The sequence below is a fragment of the Typopeltis vanoorti genome, chromosome 4, assembly GCF_054136105.1.
Source record: "Typopeltis vanoorti isolate ZY-2024b chromosome 4, IOZ_Tvanoo_1.0, whole genome shotgun sequence".
Lineage (NCBI taxonomy): Eukaryota > Metazoa > Arthropoda > Arachnida > Uropygi > Thelyphonidae > Typopeltis > Typopeltis vanoorti.
The window spans coordinates 26,385,792-26,413,659 of NC_143552.1; the positions used below are offsets into that span (position 1 = coordinate 26,385,792).

Here is a 27,868-nt window from a genome sequence, read left to right on the forward strand (position 1 = left end):
TTTGGAAACTAAATCAGCTGACTTTTTTATATGAGAGAAGGAATCACCAAATAGGTTTTTCAAGAAATAAGCAAGGTATTTATATAGGCTGTAAGTAGGGGAGTTTATGCCCTCAACAATTAGTCTAAGTGGAGAGTTCAATTTATGGATCTTTGGGAGTCCATATAATCGTGGGATTAGTGGATGAATCGATCTCAGGAAAAGACGGATGTTTCTTGACAACTCTGAGGTGGTTTTCAGTAATTTGTTGGTCCTATTGTGTAATTCTCTTGTAGGGTCACTATTTAATTCAGAGTAAGTGTCAGTTTCTAGTAGTTCCAAAATTTTATTATGATAATCAGTTTTGTCTAAGATGACAGTAGCATTCCCTTTGTCTGCAGGGAGAATTATAATATCATTATTTTTTTTTTAAGTTTTTAATAGCTGATCTTTCAGAATAAGAAATGTTATCAGTTGGGGGTCTTGCATGATTTATGGTAAAAATAGCCTCCATACGTAGAAGGTTTGCTTCTTGGTTTGGAAGTGAGGATGATGCTTTTTCTATCTTAGTTAGGAATAGTTCTTTAGGTATAGAGGTAGGAGCGATAACAAAATTGAGACCTTTAGCAAGTATAGTTTCTTCTGCTGATGAAAGGGAATAGAAAGAATTATTTATGACAACTTTTTTTTTTAAACGATGAAACAGAGATTGAAAATGAGCTTAATTTACTAACGAGGACTTTTGTCAACAACAATGGTTTCTCTCTTAAGAAAATTGATAAATTTATCTCTCACCGTCGTTCTCCTACTATTGAAGATTCTTCTTCCCCAAGAGCATTCATATCTTTACCATACATCAGCTCTCTCTCCCCAAAACTGGCGAAAATTCTTAGGAAATTCAACATTAGAACTTGTTTCATTACGTTTCCAAAACTTCGATCAGTACTAAGTAGACCTAAAATAAAACATCTCCCTCTCCAGTATCCAGGGGTCTACAAGATTTTGTGTGAATGTGGCAAACCATATTACGGTCAGACGGCTAAATCTATCCTTTTACGTATTGAGGAACACAGAAGAGACATATCCTACAATAGGACCAGGACCAGTGCTCTCTCTCAAGGCACGTTCTCTTCTCTATTAACTCGGATGAAGGCCTTCAACACCTCGTAGACTGGCTGCAAACTTCTAATATTCATAGGTGTTAGATGAGCTCGAAAGGGAGATAGTCGAATCTGAAGAAATATTACTTGATTCATCCCATATAAACAACAGCCCCTAGCTACAATCTTTCTGAGGCACACATTGCCACTGTCCAATACTGGTGCTCTCGTGACAACTCTGGCATGTAGTCAACTTTAATTGGAATTCCAGCATGCATTCCTGTTTTAAACTGTACTTCGGTCTTTTCTATTAGTTCTGTTGATGTAATTTTATTATGCCTCTGTTATTTTACATAATTCTTTGTCTTTGATACCTGTAGAAGTTGAATTTTGTTCAACGAAACTAGTAATATCTCGGTATTAAACTTTTATTCTTTTTATTCTTGGTATTATAGTCATTCAAACTAATTTTTTCATAACATTATCTACCGAGTAAATATGTACGCCAATATCAGTTCTCCTGATGACGAGGATTTAAATTTGTTAATCAAAGAATATCAGAAGAATCTCAGGACAATTGGATTATTCATCAACAGACTATTCTTTCTTAAAAGATGTAAGTGCCATTCAATCATTCTCCGTTTTCTTAACTTTAAGGAATCCATTAAAACAGCTAGAGGTCAAAGAATTTACCACAAAGCTAAACTGGAGCTTTTATCTGAACATATTTTTGACACCAAACGTCTCTTATTTCTCTAAGAAGATATCTCTAGAAATCTGTTTAAATAATTCTCTGGACACTTCCTCTTGGAACAATTTAAAAGACATTAGTGCTCTTAAGGCTTCGAAAGCACAGAACATTAATAAAATTAATCTCATCAGAAAATTTGAAGCTCTAAAATGTATGCAGGATCGTCTCTCATCCCATCATAATTCTAACTATTTAAAAAAAGTTGTCATAAATAAATCTTCCCATTTCCTTTCATCTGCAGAAGAAACTATACTTGCTGAAGGTCTCAATGTTGTTATTGTGCCTACCTCCATAACTAAAGAACTATTCCTAACTAAGATAGAAAAAGCATCATCCTCACTTCCAAACCAAGAAGCAAACCTTCTACGTATGGAGGCTATTTTTACCATAAATCATGCAAGACCCCCAACTGATAACATTTCTTATTCTGAAAGATCAGCTATTAAAAACTTAAAAAAAAATAATGATATTATAATTCTCCCTGCAGACAAAGGGAATGCTACCGTCATCTTAGACAAAACTGATTATCATAATAAAATTTTGGAACTACTAGAAACTGACACTTACTCTGAATTAAATAGTGATCCTACATGAGAATTACACAATAGGACCAACAATTTACTGAAAACCACCTCAGAGTTGCCAAGAAACATCCGTCTTTCCCTGAGATCGATTCATCCACTAATCCCACGATTATATGGCCTCCCAAAGATCCATAAATTTAACTCTCCACTCAGACCAATTGTTGAGGGCATAAACTCCCCTACTTAAAGCCTATCTAAATACCTTTCTTCTTTCTTGCTGATTTTCATGACAAATTTGTTACAGCCTCATTTGCTAACTTACAACTAAAATGTAGATTACATTTCAATGTTTATAATGTTCCATATATCCCATATAATTGTAGCATTTGGAAAACTTTTCTCTGATCGCTTTGTCATATGCCTTTTCATATCTACAAAACCTAAGTGCAAATGTTTGTTATATTACCATAATTTCTCATCTATGTGTTGTCTATTTTGCCTCTGTTACCTCTATTTTATCTCTGTTAAGTGAAAATCTGATCTTGACAACCTCTGTTTAGGCTGAACCCAGTTTCTCTCCAAGTTTCTCTACCAGATTTTTTCTCAGTCTCTTCTCAAGGTATTCTTGCATAAATCTTACCTGGGACACTAGTAGAGAAATTCCTCTGTAATTCTCACATTCAACTTTACTCTATTCCAATGATTTGAAATTTGATCTTCTGACCAGACCCCCTGAATTTCGATCCACCTTTATTGAGGTCTCATCAGTGGGAGCCAGACCCAGAAGTGATACCAAGGTTGCAGAAGTCATATTTTCATATACAAGTAGCCAAAAGGTGATTACTGAAATACTCTGGATTAGAGATAGATGTTGAAAGTTTTTCCACTTTCTATTAAACCAAGAATATAATTTCTTGTCATCTTTAATTTATAGTATAACCAAGTGGAAATACTTTTAAATCATTAAGATTCTAATTTTATATGAATCTTCCAAATTGAAAACAGTTGCCGTGAGCAAAAATAGTTTTAATATTATTTATCAATATTAATTTCTTGCTCATGGCAAGCATTTTTAAATGGTAAACCAATTGTTGTATTCCTGTTCTTTGATTTGCCTTTTTCTACACACTGATGATGTACTTTACCACGGTTATCATGAAATTTTGTTGTTTAAAGATTAAACGAATGGTAGTCTTGCAATAGACAATGAAATTGTCTATTGCAAGAAAATGTAAAAAATCAGCTGTGATTGAATGGGTTGATTCAGTGTTCAATTTTGTTGCATACATATGGTACTTAGAGTATAAATTATGTTCAAGCCTACCATAAAGCACCACTCACCTGCTACAATCATCAGAGGCCCTTGTCCACCCATAAAATATACAGAGCTGTACAAGTTTTATGTTAGTGTGGCAAAGGCTTATGTTCACTCACTCAAGTGAACACATAGAAGTGTTTTATATCATTTCAAAGACAGCAGGTCTTACATCACATGTGGTTGCAGAAAGCTAAGGTGGACAAGATAATCTGCAACCCAGTGGTTATTATTATTACGAGAGCATTTAACATTTCCAATTCTGGGAATGGACAAATGATCTCTTCCAGTACTTGATCATGTTGCAGGACATGAGAAATTGTCTCATGCTTGCACTTTGTCATATGAGTCAGGCATGTTTCTGCATTCACTTAGTATTGAAGTCCAAGCTGTGTTGAAGGGAAAAGAATGATTTCCAGGATATCTAAGTAATAATAATAATAATGCAATTTCTAGAAGCATTCCTTTTCTTGTAAAACAGAATGAATCATTTTTATGCACTTTAAAATAAACTACAGGAATTTTACTCACTTTGACATGTATTTTTCAGAAGACCAGAATGGTGCATAATGAATAACATCCCCTTTCCCTTTCTTCAATACTATATGGATGTAAACAAAACAAAGTACAACTTTTATTGTAGCAGTAAATATATTATAATTTCTAACAGCCAATTTTAAAATAACAAATAACAGAAAATTATTCTAAGAATATTTGATGATCTTGCATTGTAACCTTCTATTCTTTTACTTGAAGAAAGAAAAACATTCCTTTGGTTTCCAGAGTTTATATCCTGGAGAAAAAGGTGAAATCAGATTATATATTACTCCTTTACATGAAAGGCAAAAGGGCCTATAGCAAATAAATGCAGTGGTGTGTGGGCAGGGAACAGGCATAGAGTAATCTATTGATATTCTTCTTAAACTCTTGGAGGTTATAGTCCTTTGGAAATGCTTCATGGGCATGACTGCTTCATAGAATTGAGGTGGATGGAATGTAAGATGACTGGGAGTAGCAGTTTCAATGAGTATGCAGTTCGACTGTAAAGGAATGTTGAGCAGCTATTGCTAATTTTCCTGTAGATCTGGCAGAAATGGGAGACATAATGGATGCTAGTTCTGCTGAAAAATGGTGATGGAAATATCAGTCGAAGAGACACAATACAGAAACTGATTTTCTGTTGAAAAGTCATTAATTAACCCAACTGTCCCTTTCAAGAATTTTTATGGAGTTCTTAGGTCCACCACCCCAAACATGAGAGCAGTATTCCAAGGTTGGTTGAATTTGGATTTATTCAGATTAAGTAACTGTTTAGAAGTGAAGTACCATCTTGAGTGGAAAAGGATGCCAAGTTTTTTGGAAGCTGATGATGCTATAGAAGTGACATGATTATGCCAGGAATTGGCCTGGTTAGCCAAGTGGTTAGCATATCCACTATCCGGCCAAAAAGGCTGTTGATTTGAATCCTGCCATGGGCATTGACGGTTGTCTCTGAAAATACCTTTTGTGTAGGTGGGGGGGGGGTAGATGCTGTTGGTGTAGATGATGATTGTAGTTGTGGTTTGTTGTAGTTGGTTGATGAATTGAGTGGTGAAGGCAGAGTTGTAGAGCAGGTGCCCTCCCTCGATGAGTCATTGGACTCCCTGGAGGTGTCGTAATAAAAAAAAAAAGGTTTGGAGAAAGTTTGGGTCTGAGAGATTTCATCTTGACTGTTGAGCTGAGTATTGTCAGAATTAATGGAGAAGATCTGAGGTCTCAAATGATATTGAAGCTTGAGATGTTTGTGCACTGCAGTGCTTGTCATATGAATAGGACGGGTGGAGTCTGTTATCATCAGGAAATCTATGAATAGTGTATGCAGTAAATGAGAGCAGGTCATTTATATAAATCAGGAAGAGGGTGGATGAAATGACAGAGCCCCGAGGGACATTGGCATTAACAGGACATTCCACAGAAAGAGAGCATCATCTACCTGTGTGTAGAGGCTTAAGTGCTGTGAGGACATCATGATGGAGGCTTAATGGATTGTATACAGCACTCAGAAAGGATTAAAAACAGAATTTAATTCTTCCTATATTTCGTCTCAGTCAATGAGACATCTTCAGGGATTACAAAAAAACTAATCCAACATAGAAAACAAATAACAAACAATACTAAGCCCAACCACATGGGTGACACTAAAGTCCTATCTAGGTGGAGTACCCTCTAAGGGCGGTTGTAGGTGGCCTGGAATGTAAAGTGGGACCTCTGGTGATAAGCATTTCCCAAATCTTAGGAAGCTTAATGCAACCATATTTCTTAAGATATGGTTGATTCCTGAGAGCTGCTGCTGATTCTAAGAAGAGGCTTTCTCTTTTGAAGTTGCTGTGGTGGAGCATGGTGGTTTTTTTCCATGAGATCCTGTGGATTGTATCCAAGACATGGTCAGGCAGGCCTGACTGACCATAGTCGTGGTTGCAGATGTATGACTTATGTTCCTCCGGGCGGATAGTAGGTGATCTGCCTGTCTGTCCAAAGTATGCCAATTTACAGGAACAGGGAGGAGGGAGTTGATCTTTTGTAGAGCAGATAAGGGTAGCAAGTTTGCGGTGGGGCTTAAATGCTGTGTATAGGTTGTACTTTTTTAAAATCTTGGCTATTTTTTCAGATGTGCCACGGATGTAGGATATGGTGATGGCATTTCTAAACTCTTTTTGAAGAGAAGACCGGGGAATGGAGGGAGGACCTGATTATTTTTTTAATGCTGTGATCGCTGTAGCCATTGGAGAGGAAAGTGTTGTGTATGTGGTCAAGCTCAGTTGTAAGGGTGGTTCCACTGGAACAAAGATTGTCGGCTCTCTTGGTAAGAGTTTTAATAATGTCATATTATTGAGCAGGGTGGTAGTGGGAGCGTTTGTGGATGTATCTGCCTGTGTGCATGGGTTTTCTATATACCGCGAAGGAAAGTGTACCGTTGGGAAGGGGTGTGACTAAGGTGTCTAGGAAGGGTAAGCAATTGTTCTTTTCCTTTTCCATCGTGAACTTGATTCTTGAATGTAGGCTGTTGTGACTGAGGACGGCGTGTAATGTGTCTGGGCCATGAGGCCAAATAGAGAACACGTCATCTACATATCTTAGCCAGATGGAAGGTTTTGAGAGGGGCTGAGTCTATGGCTCGTTTTTCAAAATCTTCCATATGAAAATTGGCAAGAGGGGGTGAGAGGGGGAGAACCCATGGCAGTTCCTTCTATCTGCTTATAGATTTTGTTCTTCCAAGAAAAATAACCAGAATAGATGGCAAAGGAAAAGATATCTAAGATGTCAGAAGGAAAAACGTTTTTTAAGAGTGTTAAGGTATCAATTAAGGGAATATTGGTAAACAATGAGGAGGTGTCAAAGCTTACCAATATGTCTGTGTTATTTAAGGTTAAATTTTCTATGAGGGTTTTGAAATGGGTAGAGTTTTTTATATAGGATGTGGAAAGTGCAGTGAGGGGGTCAAAGAGTTGGCCAACTGTTTTGACAGTTTGTAGCAAGGTGAGTTAGTGGCATCCATTATAGGTCTTAGTGGGAATTGGGTTTGTGGATTTTTGGTAAACCGTATATTTGGGGAGGAATGGGAACAGAAAGGTTTGCGTTTTTTTTGTGATTTCGGGGGGCCCAGGAAGACACTTTTTTAAGTAAGTTTTTTAGTTTTTTAACTTGTATTTTTGTGGGGTCGTGTTCTCGCAGGGTGTAGGTAGAGCGATCTCGGAAGATAATCTCCATTTTTCGATTGTATTCCGTGGCATTACCCTTATCAGCTCTGGTGATAATGATACTTTTTTTCTTTTCGTAATTTCATGAGAGCAGTGTGTTGGGAGGAAGATAAATTACTTTTTGGAGGTGAAGACTGGACAAGGATGTTGGCGACGTCAAGTCTGATGTTGTTTGCTATTTCCAGCACTAAGCGACAGATCCTAAAATTACTCCAAAAAGTAATTTATCTTCCTCTCAGCGCACTGCTCTCATGAAATTATGAAAAGAAAAAAGTTTCATTATCACCAGAGCTGATAAGAGTAATGCCACGGAATACAATCGAAAAATGGAGATTATCCTCCGAGATCACTCTACCTACATCTCGCTAGAACACGACCCCAGTGTCTTCCTGGCCCCCGGAAATCATGAAAAAACTCAAACCTTTCTGTCCCCCCGCCCCAATATATGGTTTATCAAAAATCCACAAACCCAATTCCTCACTAAGACCTATAGTAGATGCCACTAACTCACCTTGCTACAAAATGTCAAAATAGTTGGCCAACTCTTTGACCCCCCCTTCACTGCACTTTCCACATTCTATATAAAAAACTCTATCCATTTCAAAACCCTCATAGAAAATTTAACCTTAAATAACACAGACATATTGTTTACCCTTAATTGATACCTTAACACTCTTAAAAAACGTTTTTCCTTCTGACATCTTAAATCTCTTTTCCTTTGCCATCTATTCTGGTTATTTTTCTTGGAAGAACAAAATCTATAAGCAGATAGAAGGAACCGCCATGAGTCCCCTCCTCTTGCCAATTTTTATATAGAAGATTTTGAAGAACGAGCCATAGACTCAGCCCCTCTCAACCCTTCCATCTGGCTAAGATATGTAGATGATATGTTCCCTATTTAGCTTCATGGCCCAGACACATTACACGCCGTCCTCAGTCACCTCAACAGCCTACATCCAAGAATCCAGTTCGCGATGGAAAAGGAAAAGAACAATTGCTTACCCTTCCTAGACACCATAGTTACACGCCTTCCCAACGGTACACTTTCCTTTGCAATATATAGAAAACCCATGCACATAGGCAGATACATCCACAAACGCTCCCACTACCACCCTGCTCAACAATATGGCATTATTAAAACTCTTACCAAGAGAGCCGACAATCTTTGTTCCAGTGGAACCACCCTTACAACTGAGCTTGACCACATACACAACACTTTCCTCTCCAATGGCTACAGCGATCACAGCATTAAAAAAATAATCAGGTCCTTCCCCATTCCCCGGTCTTCTCTTCAAAAAGAGTTTAGAAATGCCGTCACCATACCCTACATCCATAGCACATCTGAAAAAATAGTCAAGATTTTAAAAAAGTACAATCTACACACAGCATTTAAGCCCCACCACAAACTTGTCACTCTTATCCGCTCTACAAAAGATCAGCTCCCTCCTCTCTCAGTGCCTGGAGTCTATAAAGTACCCTGTTCCTGTAAACTGGCGTACTTTGGACAGACAGGCAGATCAGCTACTATCCGCCTGGAGGAACATAAGTCATACATCTGCAACCACGACTATGGTCAGTCAGGCCTGGCTGACCATGTCTTGGATACAACCCACAGGATCTCATGGGAAAAAAACCACCATGCTCCACCACAGCAAATTAAGAAGAGAAATACTATTCTTAGAATCAGCAGCAGCTCTCAGGAATCAACTAAATCTTAAGAAATATGGTTGCATTTAGCTTTCTAAGATTTGGGAAATGCTTATCACCAGAGGTCCTACTTTACATTCCAGGCCACCTACAACTGCCCATAGAGGGCGCTCCACCTAGATAGGACTTTAGTGTCACCCACGTGGTTGGATTTAGTATTGTTTGTTATTTGTTTTTATGTTACATTAGTTTTTTTGTAATCCCCGAAGATGTCTCATTGACTGAGACGAAATATAGGAAGAATTAAATTCTGTTTTTAATCCTTTCTGAGTGCTGTATACAATCCATTAAGCCTCCAACACAAAGCATCACCTACCATTACACATAGGGATCAACCTGAGATAAAACTACCATTCCAATTATAAAGGATGAATGATGGTAACTTTTTGAGAAGCCAACTATGCTAGACCCTATCAAAACCTTGGAGATGTCAAGAGCAACGACACAGGTTTCTCCAAACCTTTCCATGATATGGATCCAGAGGTGCATGAATGTTGTCCAGAAGAGCTTCTGTGGATCTAGATGGGCGAAATTTATACTGGTGATCACTAATTTCATTGCAGTTCTCCAAGTGTTGCAGATGTTAACTGTTGATAACGTTCTCAATTACTTTAGACAAAATTGAAGTGAGAGCAGTAGGTTGGTAACTTGATGGTACACATTTATAACTTTTCTGTGAACTGCTTGTATGTAGGTTGTCTTCCACGGTGTAGGATATGGATGCAAGTTGAGTGCAGTTTAGTAAATAGATGTAGAAATGGAATAGGTGTTAGTTCAGGAGTACATCTCTTGATTACAATGGGTGGAATTCCATCAGGACCAGCTGCCTTTGTTGTATCCAAGTTATTCAGGATTCTTTTGATGTCTTTCTGGCAGAAGATCACAGGATGCATGAAATGCAATTCTCTTTTCAAAGATGGAGATAATTTGCCATGGTGATCTTTGCAGGAGTTGGAAGAGAAGAATGATGCCAGCTTTGTCTTTAGGTGATGTTGCAGTGCTGTTGTTAGGATGGAATAGAGGAGGTAGCACAGATGGACAAAAGTTGATCCCAACAGTTTTTTAGAGGGAGCAGAATGTGTGACTGTCAGTTGCAAGTTTTCTACATTAATTCTTGAAGACATTGTGAAAAAAAAAATAATTCTAATTATTTTAAAAATAATAGCACTATTTATTTTCAATGACTGTAAAGTAGGGAAATAGAAATAAATACACATTAGCATTTAGCTCTACTTACAAATTCCTTGCAAGTTCATTGAACTGATTGATAAGTTTAATGCATATGCAACTTGTTCTTTCTAAGGAGTACAGTGTCCTGTATCTCTTTCTCTTGCAAGGATACAACATCCATTTTACTCCTCATAGCTTCCCCAACTTTATATCATCTATTAACAACTGTAGATCATTCTGAAGTCCTTCCTAATGTCATTTACATAAATTAAACAACAATGGCAACAAAACAGACCTAGTGGCATTCCTCTTTTGGAATATTGCTCCCACATATGCAGTCTGCTGATACCTGTCAGACAGATAATTTTCAATTCAACCCCATCTGTTCCAATTTTATTACTAGCCTGTCAAATGTCTTTGCATAATCTAAATATACTACTGTGTATGCATCCTCCTTGTCCAATGCATTTGTCACTTTCTTATAATAAGTAAGCAGAATGCTAAAACACAATCTTCCCATCAAAGAGTGCTGCTACAAACCCAGTTCTAAATCCTGCTCCTCTCTAACACCTTGACCACAACTCCAGACAAGCAGATTGGCTTATAATTCAGTCTCGGGTCAGTCTAAGACTCATGTTAAAAGGTAAAGCTGTTGTGAACTCCATGGAACATTCTCACAAGACGTGATGATATACCATCAAGTCATATGGCCTTGTTGGTATCTAGTTTACTCAATTCCTCATATACCTCCTGCTCACTCACCATCAGTTGTTCTTCTCCCTTTCCCCCTGCTCTCAAGTTCTGCATTATTTTACATTCACAAGGATGGAATACTTGAATGAATCACTCATTTAACACCTCATATCCTTAGTGGTTTTCATTCTACCATTATAACTGACTAACATCATCTTTCCATAATCATTCTTCTTTCTACTAGCCACATATCAAAAAAACTCCCTAGGATTTCTTTTAGCTTCATTTGTTAACTTCTGCTCATACTGCACTTTTGCTACCCTTACCAAGTGAGTCACCTTCTTTGCTTGCTCTTTGTACTCCTCATGTAATTGATTATTGCCATTTATTTTGTGCTGCCTTCACATTGCCATTTTCTTCCACACTGCATGCATCACCTCTCCAGTCATCTATTTTATACCTACCTTATTTAATCTTCTAATCTTTGGAATGCACTGAGTTATTGCACTTTGGAATGCACTGAGTTATTCTTCTTTCTACTAGCCACATATCAAAAAAACTCCCTAGGATTTGTTAACTTCTGCTCATACTGCACTTTTGCTACCCTTCCTCATGTAATTGATTATTGCCATTTATTTTGTGCTGCCTTCACATTGCCGTTTTCTTCCACACTGCATGCATCACCTCTCCAGTCATCTATTTTACACCTACCTTATTTAATCTCCTATTCTTTGGAATGCACTGAGTTATTGCCTCTGCCAGATAGTTTCTGAGAATTGACCAAGCAGCATTTTCATCTAATTCCTCCTTCTATGATATAGTTGCAAATCACCTCCTGAGTTTGTCATAATCACCAACCTTATAGTTTCACATATAACCCTTTTTTCATAAAAGGGTGAAGACCTGATGTGACCGGCCACCACCCATGTGAACACTTCATGGTCATTTTCACCAACTTGAGGAAGATTCAGACACTTCATTTACAATAATCTCCTCTGATGAGATAATCAAATGAAACATCCTTGATCTGCTTGTATCTTCTGTTACTTACTCCCTAAGATAGTTATCTCCCCAAAACTCAAGAAATTCATTCTCTTTGATTTCTGATGGTGTCTCTTAGTTCCATTATATTATTATTATTATTATGTGACACCTCCAGGGAGTTCAAAGACTCATCAAGGGAGAATGTGCCAACATCATCAAATGATTGAGTTAAGTAAGTTTGAGTGCGGTTAGTAGTTGGAAGGGGGTTCCAACTACTAACCGCGCTCAAACTTACTTAACCTTTTGCATGAGCATTATTAGCAGAGGCTCTTCCAATCGACCAACCTTTGCTGGCATATTACAATAATTGAAATCATCCATAATGATCACCCTTTTCTTACTTGCCAGTCTAATTTGCATATACATTTCCTTCTCATCACATTTCACATTATGAGGTTTATAGCAACAACCTAGTAAACATTTCATCCTGTCCACCTCCACTTTATATCATACTGTTTCAAAATCATTGTCCCTTATTGCTCCTTGCATCTTCACCTTAGGTGGACACAACTCCTTCTCACTTTCTCCCTGTCTGTCTACACAAAAAACTATATATCACTTATTCTGACAATTTTTGGGTAATTGAGCTCTATCAGTGCTACAATTTCATTCTTACTTTGAATACTTCTAGCACTTTTTTCTCATTTCTTGTTCTATAGCACGTTCCACTGATCCCACTTCTCAGATATGACTCCTCCATTATCCTGGCCTGGTTATTCCTCTTTATCATCAATGATATTACACTTCTCCCACACCTAATGCACAGTCATGCATCAACTCCTGAAACTATTACTTATACTTCTCACACATCATGCCATCCACCTCTCCATTTGCAAATTCTCCTACCCTATTTTCCTGCTCTTCACCAATAACACTTGCTTCTTCAGGTCTTTCTTTCTCTTCAGTCTTTACTTTTTCTTGCAGCAACAGTTTCTCCAGCTGACTGGCATCCATTTAAATGTAGCCAATCTCTTTTATACAGTCCTATTCTTCCCTCAAATTCATCCCACACATTCACAAAATTGAATGCTTTTCTCCTCAAACAACTCAGCTAGCATACCATTCATAATCTTTCCTTGACTTCTCAGCTCATCATTATCATACTTGGGCAACATGCTGACTACCTTACCTACCACACTGTTATCTTCCACACTCCTCAACAGCCTCCTGACATCAGTCCTTGCATTCTCCTTGTTACCAACCAAATCATTTGTGTCAACTACCACTTAATCCTCTCATCCAATGTTTGAATCATCCTGCTCATTCTAATTCCACTCAAATTATTCCACTCACTGCTCTCTGGGAAAAAAACCAGTCTCTTACCCCTTGTTACCAACCAAATCATTTGTGTCAACTACCACTTAATCCTCTCATCCAATGTTTGAATCATCCTGCTCATTCTAATTCCACTCAAATTATTCCACTCACTGCTCTCTGGGAGAAAAACCAGTCTCTTACCCCTTTCTTGACTGCAAATAAATTTAACTTCCATGGATGCTCCATGTTCTCTCCCCACCTTCCATATAACGAAAAATTTCATCAGTTGATATCCTATAGCACCCATTCAAAAGTTTATAGACCTCTATCATATCACCCCTCTTTCTCCTGTTAACCAGAGTCTGCAATGCAGACTCTGGTCTGATCTGGTTCATTAATCCAGATATAATCTTTGTAACTTTTCTTTGCACCCTTTCCACAGCTTCTTTATCCTCTAGGAACCCAGGAGACCAAATCTGCACACAATAATCCAGGTGTGGTCTTATTAAAGCCTTATAAAGAGACAAAATGACTTCCTTATCCTTACATGTCAAGGTTTGCTTCAACATTGCAATTATCCTCTGAGTTGTATTTACAACTTTTGCTGTGTGACCATTGAACTTTAAATTCCTATCCACCAATACGCCAAGATCCCTTGCCTCTTCAGTTTCTTGTTGCATAACCCCACTAATATAATATGCCTCTGGAACTCTAATCACACCAAAGTGCATAACTTTACACTTACTAAACTGACTGCCATTTTTGTTTTCCCAAATTTCCAGTCTATTCAAATCGTTTTGTAATTGCTGAATATCAGTAGCATTCCTGATTGCCCTGCCTATCTTTGCATCATTGGCAAACAATTGCATTTGATGTTAGATCCTTCCTGATGTCATTAATATATAGATTGAACAATAATGGCCCAAGAACTGAACCCTGAGGTACACCACTGGCCACCTTAAATCTGGCAGATTCACACCCACTGTATACCATTTTTTGATATCTGTCTATCAGCCATCCCCTGATCCAAATCAAGAGTTTATATTCCACTCCCAGATTCTCCAGTTTATGCAAGCCTTTCATGTAGTATCCTATCAAATGCCTTAAAAAAATCCAACATTATCATAGTGTATCCATTCCCTTTATCCAACTCAGCCGTAACATTTATAAAATATGAGCAAATTGCTAAAACATGACCTTCCTTTAGTAAACCCATGCTGTTCCTTGCAGAGTATAGCATTTCTGTCTATCCATTTCTGTATGCGAGTTCTTACCAACTTCTCTAAAATCATCACTACCACACCTGAGATACTGATAGTTCGGTATAGACACGTCAATTTTTGCACCACCCTTGTACAAAGGAACTATCATACATTTCTTCCATTCCTGTGGTATCATTCCGGAGCTGAGACTCAAGTTACACAAACATCTGAAAGGTGTAGTAAATTCGGCTGAAAATTTCTTTAGCAAACAGGCTGATATTCCATCTGTCCTTATAGACCAATTCTTATCCAGGTTATGCGACAGCTCTACATCCTCATTTTCATGAATCTCTGACTCTTCGTTCAATGTAGCAGTAGCACTGTGCACCATGTTACGTACACCTGGTTGATATATCTTAGCAAAGTGGGCACTCAGCTGAACAATCTCATTAGCTTCCTACACTCAAGTACCATCTGCATTTGATAGTAATTCTTCCACATTCATTCTTTTTTTTACTTGCAGCATAACGATAAAATTCTTTTGGATTGCCTTTAGCTTGCATGGCCAATTTCTTTTCATACTCCGATATACCTTTCCTCACAATACTCGGTATTTTTCTGATTATAATGAAATTTTGTTTTCTCTTTTTTTTTTTTTTTTGATCATATACAGAATTGCATATTTCTTACTACAATTTCTATAATCCATAACATATCAAAAATAGAATAGTCAGTTTTTTATTTCTTTTATAACTTGAGATAAGATAAAAATTACTTTTTGCAATTTTTTGTGTTATTGAGACATTTCAGAGGTCAAGAACAACAAAAATTGAAACTTGTGTTCTGTAATATTAACAAATTTGTAAAAATGAACCCACCTGATGCACATGTGCAATATACAGCTTGTCACCATGAATGTGTTAAGGAGTAAATAAAAATTATTCTGTCAAATATAATTCACAAGCATAACCAAGCTTTGTATCATATAGTAGACCATGATTAAATGCTCTGTTCATAGAAACATGCTATATATATCAAACTATATCTGGAAGAAAAGTTAAAAAATGATGGCACTCAGAATGTTAGACAGATACAAATACAAATTACTATAAATGCATATCTTCTATAGTAAGAGGAAATGCTAACTAAGCCCATGAGCAATAGACAACCTTCATCACCACTACTATTACCTTGCTTATTGGAGGCCTGAAGTGGCTGTTGCCATATTTCATTCCAAAGCAGTTTTTCTGGTTTCTGTTCCTTTCCCCATTATAGTGGGGTTGATAGCTTCATTGCTGTGGAAGACACACAGGGATTCCATAGCTCTACAGTTGGTGGTACAGCAGTAAAATGGCTTCACAAACCATCTACTGATCAGGAAGCTTCAAAATTAGCTATCAAATAATCCAGCTGTCACTTATTATGCTAGGTTGTTCCTGGAAGGAGTCAGAATACAGGGATACAAAAGTAGGATCTATCGCATCCCCGTTGTGAACTAGAGATTGTCTACTCTCTCTGTGTGTGTGGGATACATATTTATGGATTTTCCATCCTCACATCCCTACCCTTTAACTCTTTCTCAGCACAAATTTACCATCCATTATAAGTCAACATAAAAATTTCGATACCACCACAGATAAAAAAATCTCCTTCAAAAAAACAGTACCAAAATAAAAAACAAACTTTACCAAAAAAACTAAAAAATTCAACTAAAACCATAAAAATCATAGAAGCCCATTAAAAAATAACAACAACACATATCTATTTCACCAGACCTGTTATTTTTAACAGAACCTACTAGGAGCATCGGCCTTATCCACCTTAATTTTCTGAACTATACTATGAGTACTTCTGCCACAAAAGTGAAACCTGTACATACATTGCTAAATTTAGTATTTCCATGTCACCGAATGACAAATCTTGAATCTTCTCTTTATGATCTGCTGTATTCAAAATTTCCGTGTTCATTCATTTGATGTCTTTATGCTCTTCAAATTGTGATAACCCAAATTCTGATAACCATGCTGGCCTTTTGTTGCATTATTTGTCCGTGAAGCTTGTTCATCTGGAGTCCATATACCCAAATGGTAAGGTCATCTTTTTTGGAGACTTAAACATTCACAGTGACAAGTTGAGAATGTTTGGCACTACAATAGTGTTAAATAGGATGACTGTGCAATTTCTACTTCTTTTTTCCATGGACTGACTATTGTTTTTGCTCTTCTGATCCTAACTCCTGCACCAACTGAAGCACTAGCGCAAGGCAGCAGGTAACCACTGCAAAATGACAATCACCAGATCCAAATCTGACTTTGAAAGGATCAAGTGCAGAAAACTTGCCTCCAGCTCAAATGGCAAGTGAGAATTCTGATCGCTCACTCAGTCTATTGGGCATAATTCTTGCCCCCTTCAAGTTTCCACCTCTCTCATGCCCAGATGGTATTGTAACATCACCCCAAAACAAGGCTGACCTGGCATCATTCTTCTCAGCATCTGTGTTAGTGATCTAAGCAAAGTCCCCATCCTTCCCACACTCACTTTACAGGAATGCTCATTGCATATCTGCTCTAGTCTTAGAAAGATATCAGAAGAATCTTGAATGCTAATTTCTGCTTCTCATGATATTCTCCCAGGTATGCTTAAAACTCGCTCTTCAGAACTAATGCCCATCCTTTATCTTGGTTACAATCTTTCATACTCATCTGACATTTGTCCTACATCATCAAAATAAGCCTATATTCAATCCATTTCAGACAAAATAAATAAATCCAGAAACTATCATCCTATTATGCTTTTGCTTTAGTTTAGTTGTAAATAATGTCACAGATGTATAACAATCAACTCCTTTGCCACCTCGAAGCACACCAGATAATAAGGTACTAGTATGGATTCCACCACTCTCAGTCCACAGTGGTTGCTCTAGATATTTCCAAGGCATTTCTTTCAGTACTGACACACAGGCCTGCTTATCATGTTACCATCTTATGGTCTATGATCCATCTACCATCCACCCTTTGCTGTTGGATCATCAGTTTCCTCTCTCTGTTGTTCACTGCATGTCATGGTGGATAATCTTTTTTCATATTTCCCCACTAATGCTAGAGTGTTTCAGGGTTTTGTACTTATCCTCACTCTCTTTCTGCTATTCATAAATTACCAGTCACTGCAGCAAACCTGGGGGCATACTCCACAAACATATGATAGCAGTCAATGGGAATTTTGGACCATTCTTCCTGTAGGCATGTATGAGGTCCCAGACTGTTGTGGGACAGACATCCCTTGATCTCGCCCAACATGCCGATATTCAATAGGGTTGAAATCAGGGCTCTGTGGAGGCCAGTCAAGTTCATGTCCAAAAAACCAAGCAGTTACAGTTAGCAACCTTTTGACATTGTCATGCTATATGAGACAATGGTAATTTCCGTAGAAACACCACAATGTAGGAAGCATTGAATTGTCACAAATGTTCGTTATAGCACTTGGAATTCAGTGTTTGTGGCACCACAAACAGAAATCCGAGGCCAAACCAGGAAAAACAGGATCATAACATAACACTGCTACCTCCGAATTTCGCGTTGGGTTTACACCCTCTGGTAAGAGACATTGACCAGGCAGGCATCTGCCACACCCATCCATCTGCATGGTAGAGGGTGTAGCATAATTTGTTGCTCCATAAAGCAGCTTTGAAGTTTCCACATCCCACTGAAGACACTCTCTGCAGAAACTGAAGTTGATGCTGCATGTTGGTTTGGGCAACATGGAGCTTGCATATTGCAGTCCTCCCATGGAAACCCATGTTGTGAGCCTTAGTTCTGGATGTTTCTGTGCAGATTCATGTTCCATTCAATGTGTTGTCCGATGAATGGCGGTTTTTCCAAGTTTTGTATGCAGTTTCTGCTTTATTCTTTCTATAAGCTGAACTGACTGACACTACATCCACTTTCTCTCAAGCTCAGAAACACACAAACAACTGCCGGTGAACTTCTGTTTACTGTCTAGCTTCAAATATAAAACCAGTTTCTCATCATCTATCTACCTCTGTGGTGAGGAATGCTCTTCCCCAAACAATGACTACTTGTCTAATCATTACACTGATGTGATGTAGATTTTGCAACCTCTCATGTATGGGTTGATATACTCTTTTTATTTATTATTTTTTATATGTTAATCTGGTTAAGTTTCCATCACGGGTTAACAAGCAGTCTTCACAAATCCTTGAGTAAACTCTATAGAAAAATTGTCATACATCATCAAATTCCTGCCATGTACCCTCAAGGGGGTGTACAGGATATGATAGTACTACATGAAAAATTTACATCATTACTAACTCCCTATCTACAATTTTCCTCCAAATCAGTCTGTTGCTTGCCAAGACTCCAACATTATCAGATCTTATATTTCTATCGTCTAAGGCACTTTTTACCGTATCAATCCACCTATATCTTGGTCTTCCTCTGGGTCATTTTCCTGCCAACCTGGCAGAGAACACTTATTTTGCTAATCTTTCCTCGCCCATTCTGTTTAAGTGACCATACCACCTGAGATTAGCTCTGCTAATGCATTCCTGGATTCTGACATTGTCTAGTTCTTTCCTGATATCCTCATTTTCAATATGATATTGCCACTGATGTTCATGGCTATAATCTTTCTCAGGACTCTCATATCTGAGGTCTCTAGTCTTTGGTGAAGTGTTTTACTTCTGACCCAGCTCTCAGATCCATAAGTTAAAACTGGTTTGAACGCTGTCTTGTATATAGCTAATTTCATGTTCCGACAAATTTTTCTCTTATTCCATATGAATTTATTCAATTGACTTCCTACCATACCAGCTTCGTTGATTCTGTTATCTATTTCCATATTTAATTTACCATCTTCACTAAAAATCGTGCCTAAGTAACTGAAATGTTTCACTATAGAAAAATTCTTTAAAAAAAAAGTGAAAACATGAGTATGTTGCCAGCTTGGTTGGCCAGGCGGTAGCATATCTGCTCTCCAACCAGCAGCAGCTGCAGGTTTGAATCCTGCCATGGGCATGGATGTTTGCGACTGCCTTTAGGTGGGACATGAATTTCATTGTCTAGTCTAAGACCACCTCCCTTCTTATTGGAGGCCCAAAATGGATCGAAAATGTTCTCTGTTTGATCTCTAAAGCAACTCTTCTTGACTATGTAAAAAATAAATTTAAAAAAAATACAAAACATATATGAAATCAATAAATATAGAAAAAAAATCCTTACACAATACAGCTGTGCTATGTGTTTACAAATACCGTATTTACTTGAATATAACTCGTCCTTGTGTATAACTCACATCCCTGATTTTACTTGATGAAAAAAAAAATTAAAAAGTTTCGCATATACCTCGCGCACAAAAAAAAGTTTAAACATGTTCACATCGGGGTGATAATAACTCGCTCGCTGTGGTAAACAACACGTCCCCCCCCCCCCCCAACAGCCACTATACTACAAATGCAAAAAAAAAACGTACCGTATTTTCCGGTGTATAAGACGCACCCAAGAAATTTAATACAATTTTCTGGAAAAATCATAAACTTTACCTAAACCAAAACAACGTTCACAGGCTACTTTGACTGCATGTGTACGAATCATTTTTGTTGAAATCGCAATGCCATTTTTCTGATTTTCTTGCATTTCAAAACTTCGGTCTCTAGTTCTGGCCACTTTGTAATTTTTCCACGTTCCACACGCTTTTCATTACACAAATTGTACAAAATCTCCTTCTGACCACGCCAAGTTCTAATAATTTTTTCTGTAGGCGGAGGTCCAAAATGTCTTTCAGCTCCCCTATTCCTGTGTTCTTTTCCATATTTCACAACCTGCAATTTGTAACTTGAAGTATATGAATGTCACCTGTTTTTTTCCATCACTAAAATCTACGGGGAAATATCAAACTGAACACAAAATATCTGAACACGTCAACTCAATACTGATAAACATCGGTAACTGATTACTCGGGTAAGATATTATGAAACTTGAATAGGGACTCCCCGTTCTTAGCCAATGACGTGCTAGAAGTCACATGAAGGTCATGCATCAATTTGATTGCACCATTAACCGCCTACAAAGATCTTGGAACATAAAAGGGAGTGCATATGACTTTGAAAAGAGGAAACAATCTTTACCTTCATTATATAAGACGCACCCCATTTTTAAGATCAATTTTTAAGGTAAAAAAGTGTGTCTTATACACCGGAAAATACGGTAATTTTGTTGTATCACTGAATAAGGTACAGAGACATTTGCACTCTGTGTAATATATTTCTCAACAAATAGTGCAATTAGAGACAACTAGGATAAAAATGGCACTAGCTAATGCATCACATGTCCCTTCCCTACAGAAACTATGCTGTATAGACTCAAGCAGAACCATATGTTGTACTGTCCAACACAGTATCCAACTCAAAACTATTGCCCAACCATTTGTCCAAATTTTCAATTTCATGAAATAAGTGTTTATTCGATTGCATTTGAAATTTTCGATGTCATTAAGACAGATCACAAAGGCTAACTTCAAATAAAATTCTACTGGCAAATTGAAACTATCATGCCATATATAATGTGTGTGTGAGTCTGCCTGCCCGCCAATCCGATGCGGAAGCGACACACAAACAATCAGCAATAAAATTCAACTGAGGGGTTGAAACTTGGTGTCAATTGAGCCCATCTGTGTGACGTGGAAGCAGTATGCAAATAGCAATGAGAAGTCCCGTCAGAACAATAAATGAGCGAAACACCACCCCGATGTGAACATGTTAAAACTAAGAAATATATAGTGGATGTTGTTATGGCAGTTTCAGATATTATGGAATTTGGTTGAAGAGAATCACCATTTCAACAAAACAATTGTCAGCTTTCCTTTGTCGTTGAGTCGCACAGTCTTTTGTTAATACCGCACCAGTCATAAGCACATCTTCATAGGTGCTCTATCTCTACTGGCCTACCATTGCTGTCCATTTCGTGCTCTGCTTTCACTTCTTATTAGTCATTCGTGAAGGTTTGTTCATTACATATCTGAAGTCTTGTAAATTACTGGTAATTTTTGCTTGAAATATGGAGAAACGTTCAAGTTACAGTGCTGGTTTTAAACTCAAAGTTATTGATTTTGCAGAAAAAACATGGCAATCAAGCAGCAGGCTGTGTTTACAGTGACTGAGTTTAATGTGCAATATTGGCAGGAACAGAAACTTGCATTAGAAAGCACCATTAAGTCAAAAAAAAAAAAACATTCCGACCTAAAAGTGGAAAGTTCCTGAATTTGAAGGATGAGTTATTAGATTTATGTGTTAGGTTTGTGTAAAGATGATTGCTGTGTTTCACATGAAATGTTCTCACAAAACAAAGCATCAGTTGCACAGATCTGAAAGTGAGCCAAGGTTGGATCACAAGATTCATGAAGAGGAAAAGTCTTTCCCCTTCGTCGAAGGACATGGATTTTCATTGCTATGTGATTCAACTTAGAAAGAGCAATAATTATTTATCACAAATAGCCAATGCCGATCAAACACCTCTCAATTTCAACATGCTGCACCAAACAACAATAACAGAAAATGGTGTAAAAAGTGTGATAATATGCACAACCAGAAGTGAAAAACAGTGATGCACGATCATGCTTGCAATTATTGAACATAGAAGAAAGTTGCCTCCTTACGTAATATTCAAAAGGAAAATAATACTGAAGGGGAAATTTCTCCTGGAATTCGTGTAAAAGAGTCCAAGAAAAAGGATGGATGGACACTAAATTGGTTCGAGATTGGATTAGAACAGTTTGGGACAAATGGCCAGGGGTCTTATTTCGGCACCCAGTTCTCCATTTGTGGAATAGCTTCTGTGGATACTTAGGACCTGAAATAATAAAACAACTTTTGGGTATGAGGACTGATGTGGCCATTATTCCTGGTGTCTTACACCCTTGGATGTATCGGTCAACAAATCATTCAAGGACTACGTATGAAAATTCTGCATTGAGTGAATGGAATCCATCAACTGTGACCTGAACTTCAGCAGGGAAGATTAAGAGAGACCATCATTAGAATTATTGTTGTGCAACTGGATTTTGAGAGCTTGGAAAATGATTTTGCCAGAAATAATTGCCAAGAGTTTGTGTCAAAGCTGTATAACTGAGAGGAGACCTCCACATAGCCTTTAAAGGAATGCGGATAACCGACCAGGGCTTCTGACCTAATGTCCAATCCTCACCTTCTCGTGGTGCACCATGTTGGGTATCTACTTAGATACTGAACGAACGAGGATGGGCTGGCAATTTGGGATTTAGCCGACCAAATTGTATTCTTATTGGTTAAACCAAAATAAAATGATGGTATAACATAACAAAATTTCATGCTGGCTGGGGCGTTGCCCGGTTAAACAAGGGCCCCTGTTGTTTTCGTCAGGTAACCAGGGCAAACAGCGAAAGGTCAGCTACTGGAACAAATCTGAAACACACCCCAACTCAACATACATCACCAGAGTTAAAGATCGGTACTATCAACATAAGAAGCCTGAATGACAAACAAATGGAGTTAACTGAGGAATTTGATAAGTACCAGATGGACATAATAGGGGTGACTGAAACAAATAAGACAAAAACTGGTGAGATCTTTCTGAGCAGTAAATACAAAATGTTATATTCAGGCAATGACAATCAAGGAAAAGAAGGAGTAGCCATAGTATTCAACACAAAATACGAGGCTAATCTTCTTGATTGGCAGGCAGTCTCAAGTAGAGTAATGTGGGCAAATGTGAGAATGGGGAACTGGACAATGAGACTTATTTGTGCCTATGGTCCCACAGAAGGTTCTACTAAGGTAGAAGTGGAGAAATTTTTTGAGGCTTTAGAAAAAGCAACTGACACAATGAAAAAGGAAAAGTTGGTCCTTGTTGAGGATCTAAATAGCAGAGTAGGAAATGATTGTGAGACATACAAAAATATTTTGGGAAAATTTGGAGAAAAGAGCTAAGCTAATAATAATGGCAAATATCTGTTGGATTTCTGCTCAGTACATGGACTGGTTATTACTAACACCATGTTCCAACATAAAAATGTGCACAAATTCACATGGAGAGAAGAGGCAAGGAATAAGAAAAGTCTCATTGATTATGTTATTGTTGATAGTGATATTTCCTCCCTGGTGCAGTACACCAGAGTGTACAGAGGATTGAAATTGGAAGTGATCACTGTTTAGTCTTGAGCAGGATAAAATTGAATTTCATATTGAAAAGAATAACATGTAAGAAAGTTTTAAAGCGAATAAAAGTTGAGCAGCTCTCAGATGTGAACTGCAGACTAAAATACACAAAGATTATTGAAGAAAAAATGAGAGTTTGAGTACAGGAATCAAACCTTGGAGATTCAGTGGCAAGCCTTGAAGAAAACCCTGGTTGATTCAGCTAGAGTAGCATGTGGTGAAGTTGGCTACAAGGATAGAAAAATTAGAACTCCATGGTGGACACAGGAAGTTAAAGAGACAGTGAAGGAAAAGAAGAAAGCATATCAAAAGTTACTGGCAAATAAGTCAGCTTGTGCTCTCAGAGAATACAGGAACAAATGCAAGAATGTTAAACACTATGTAAAACTAGCTAAACAAAAGTCATGGACTTGCCAAAAGACTTTGGCAAGAATATAGAAAATAAATATCAAGAAGGTGGCAAAATATTCTGAAGGTTGTTGAAGAAGCTTAGGAATGGAGGAAAAAATGCTGTAAAAGGAGTTAGAAATGATAAAGGTGACATGAAAATGGGAGAAAAAGATATCCTTGAGTTATGGAGTAATTACTTTGAAAACTGCTAAATGAAACAAGTAGTGATGACCGCACAGTGGTAAAAAACACTGACCAGGCATGCAGTCAGGAATACATATCCATACTTGAAGTAGAAAATGCCATCAAAGGCTTGAGATGTGGAAATAGCAGCCAAGTGCAGGAGATTCAGTGGCAAGCCTTGAAGAAAACCCTGGTTGATTCAGCTAGAGAAGCATGTGGTGAAGTTGGCTACAAGGATAGAAAAATTAGAACTCCATGGTGGACACAGGAAGTTAAAGAGACAGTGAAGGAAAAGAAGAAAGCATATCAAAAGTTACTGGCAAATAAGTCAGCTTGTGCTCTCAGAGAATACAGGAACAAATGCAAGAATGTTAAACACTATGTAAAACTAGCTAAACAAAAGTCATGGACTTGCCAAAAGACTTTGGCAAGAATATAGAAAATAAATATCAAGAAGGTGGCAAAATATTCTGAAGGTTGTTGAAGAAGCTTAGGAATGGAGGAAAAAATGCTGTAAAAGGAGTTAGAAATGATAAAGGTGACATGAAAATGGGAGAAAAAGATATCCTTGAGTTATGGAGTAATTACTTTGAAAACTGCTAAATGAAACAAGTAGTGATGACAGCACAGTGGTAAAAAACACTGACCAGGCATGCAGTCAGGAATACATATCCATACTTGAAGTAGAAAATGCCATCAAAGGCTTGAGATGTGGAAATAGCAGCAGGAGTAGATGATATTCGACCAGAACTTCTGAAGTATGGTGGTATAAAAGTCTTACAGTGGCTGCACTGCATAGCTCAGAAAGCCTGGACAGATGGACGAATTCCCAGTGATTGGAGTAGAGCTCTCATAGTACCCATATATAAAAAAGGTAAATAAAACTGAATATGAGAATTACAGAGGTATTTTCCTTCTGAGTGTTCCTGGCAAGATCTATGCAAGTATACTTGAGAAACGTTTGAGAAGAATTGTGGAAGAAAAGCTTGGTGAAGAAAAGCTTGATTCAGGCCAAATAGAGGCTGTCAGGATCAGATCTTCACTTTACGATAAATAGTCGAGAAAGCATGGGAATATAACAAAGATCTGTATTTAAGTTTTATCGATTTGTAAAAGGCATATGACAGGGTGCCAATGCGCTACAGTTATGTGGTGTCAATGGGGCATTATATCAAGCAATACTTAGTCTTTATTTGAGTTGTAAGTCAGCAGTTAGAATTGAAGGAAGTACAGGAAGATGGTTTAATGTTAAATCTGGTGTGAGACAAGGATGTACATTATCCTGTCTGTTATTCATTATCTATATGGGATCACGTTATGATGGAAAGTGGTATTAAACATGATATCAAAATTGGAGATGTTAATGTCAGCTCTTTGCTTTATGCGGATGATGTTATACTTCTAAATAAATCCGCTACAAGTCTGCAAGATTCTCTGACTAAATTGAATAACTGTTGTAATAGATATGTTATGAAGGTCAGCAATAAAAAGACAAAGACAATGAAAATAGGCAGAATCATTGAAAATGTCAACTGTGTTGTGAATGGAGAACCTGTGGAACAGGTAAAACATTTCAGCTACTTAGGCACGATTTTTAGTGAAGATGGTAAATTAAATATAGAAATTGACAACAGAATCAGCAAAGCTGGTATGGTGGGAAGTCAATTGAATAAATTCATATGGAATAAGAGAGAAATTAGTTGGAACACTAAATTAGTTGTATACGAGACAGTGTTCAAACCAGTTTTAACTTATGGATCTGAGGGCTGGGTCAGAAGTAAAACACTTGACCAATGACTAGAGACCGCAGATATGATTATAGCCATGAACGGATGGCATCAATGGCTATATCATATTAAAAACAAGGATATTAGGAAAGAACTTTACATTGTCAGCATCCAGGAATGTGTTAGCAGAGCTAATCTCAGCTGGTATGGTCACTTAAACAGAATGAGTGAAGAAAGATTAGCAAAACAAGTGTTCTCTGCCAGGTTGGCAGCAAAACGACCCAGAGGAAGACCAAGATATAGGTGGATTGATATGGTACAAAGTGCCTTAGATGATAGAAATATAAGATCTGATAATGTTGGAGTCTTGACAAGTAAGAGACTGAGTTTGAAGAAAATTCTAGATAGGCAGTTAGTGATGATGTAATTTTTTTCATGTAGTACTATCATATCCTGTACACCCCTTGAGGGTACATGGCAGGAATTTGATGATGATGATTTCATTTTCTTGTGGTGATTTGAATTGTTAATATGGTTTGTCCATAGTTATTAGCCATTAAAGAACTAAATTAAGGTGCATAAGTATAATCATTAAATAGGTACATATTGTGAATATGAATTGAAGGCATCTAATGTTACATTACATATTCAAGACAAATAATAATAGCTGAAAGAATAAAAGAATGATTCAGAATAAATGAATTAGGATTTGTGCACCATTAATGTTGGCACTACAGTTGATGAATAAATGTAACATGGTTCTTTAAATGTTTAATCACTTGCACATTGTCTGTTATCTCTAATTTACAAGTTATATAATTGTATAAATAATTGAGGTATTACATTTTACAGGTACCTCAAAAAGGAGATTGTCCACCTACGTGTTGTAATTTTCCTGTTGCTGTAGCTAGGGATAGCATGTTTGTATTCTCTGGTCAGAGTGGTGCAAAGATAACAAATAGTCTCTTTCAGTTTCATTTTAAGGAGAAATAGTAAGTCTGCAGATATGAATTATTATTATTTGTAGTAACCAATATATTTACAAGCAGAGCGATTTCTCAATTTTAAAATACAATTAAAATATAGAGATATTTAAAGACATAGTAGTAATAAAAAAAATGAATAAAAACGTATATGCTCCAGTTCACAGTTACTACCATCTAAAAAATCATTTATTTATTAATTATTTGCCAGTGGAATACATGGCAGGTAGAACTTCTTGTCATTGCATACAGATCCATTATAAATAGGACAAAACAACAAGTAAAGTTTTTATGTTGTGAAAAGAATTCTGCTTGCCATTTATGAAATAATGAGATTTATCCAGCATTAATCAACAAACATATAAAATGCCAATCAGCTTATGGATAAATATAAAAAATATGAGTATTTGCTCACTAATTTATCTTCTCTTAAAACAGTTTTATGTAGCCTATTGTCATATTTAACACATCAGAGATCTTGACTGTTGTTCAAATGTTAAAAATTTCTACAAGATAAAAGTACCAGAATATGGCCAAAGTTTCTTTGAAATTCTCTGAAATGATGTAAATTTTCCATTAATTGTGGATTAATCATGGATGTAATATATTAATTACCTCCTTCAATGTAGGAGGTATTTAATATATTAGATCTTAAATATATTAAGACTTCTTGTAGCCTCTGAGAACTGCAGAGAACCAACCAGAGCATCTTATCCAGTGTCAATTACTTACCCTCTCATCATCGTGTCCTATTATTAAGTATTCACCTGGATACTGAACAAAACCAAGGATAGGCTTGCAACTTGGGATTTATCCAGCCTAACTGTATTTTGGTTTAAAAGACGAGCAAAAGATAGCGCAACATGGTGAAATGTCATGCCACCTGGAATGTTCCCTGGTA

At 37.3% G+C, this 27,868-nt stretch overlaps 1 protein-coding gene across 3 annotated transcripts in view; it reads left to right on the top strand.

Moving 5' to 3' along the window:
- Lztr1 (Leucine zipper like transcription regulator 1) overlaps positions 1 to 27,868 on the top strand; it is a 510,326-nt gene that overhangs the window by 144,774 nt on the left and 337,684 nt on the right. For all 3 annotated transcript variants that reach the window (XR_016548176.1, XM_090391043.1, XM_090391044.1), the window contains exon 8: positions 26,837 to 26,976. Coding sequence is in view for 2 of the 3 variants with exons in the window: in XM_090391043.1 (XP_090247169.1) it covers positions 26,837 to 26,976 (140 nt within the window). In the remaining variant the exon portion in view is untranslated. The remainder of the gene's footprint in view (positions 1 to 26,836; positions 26,977 to 27,868) is intronic.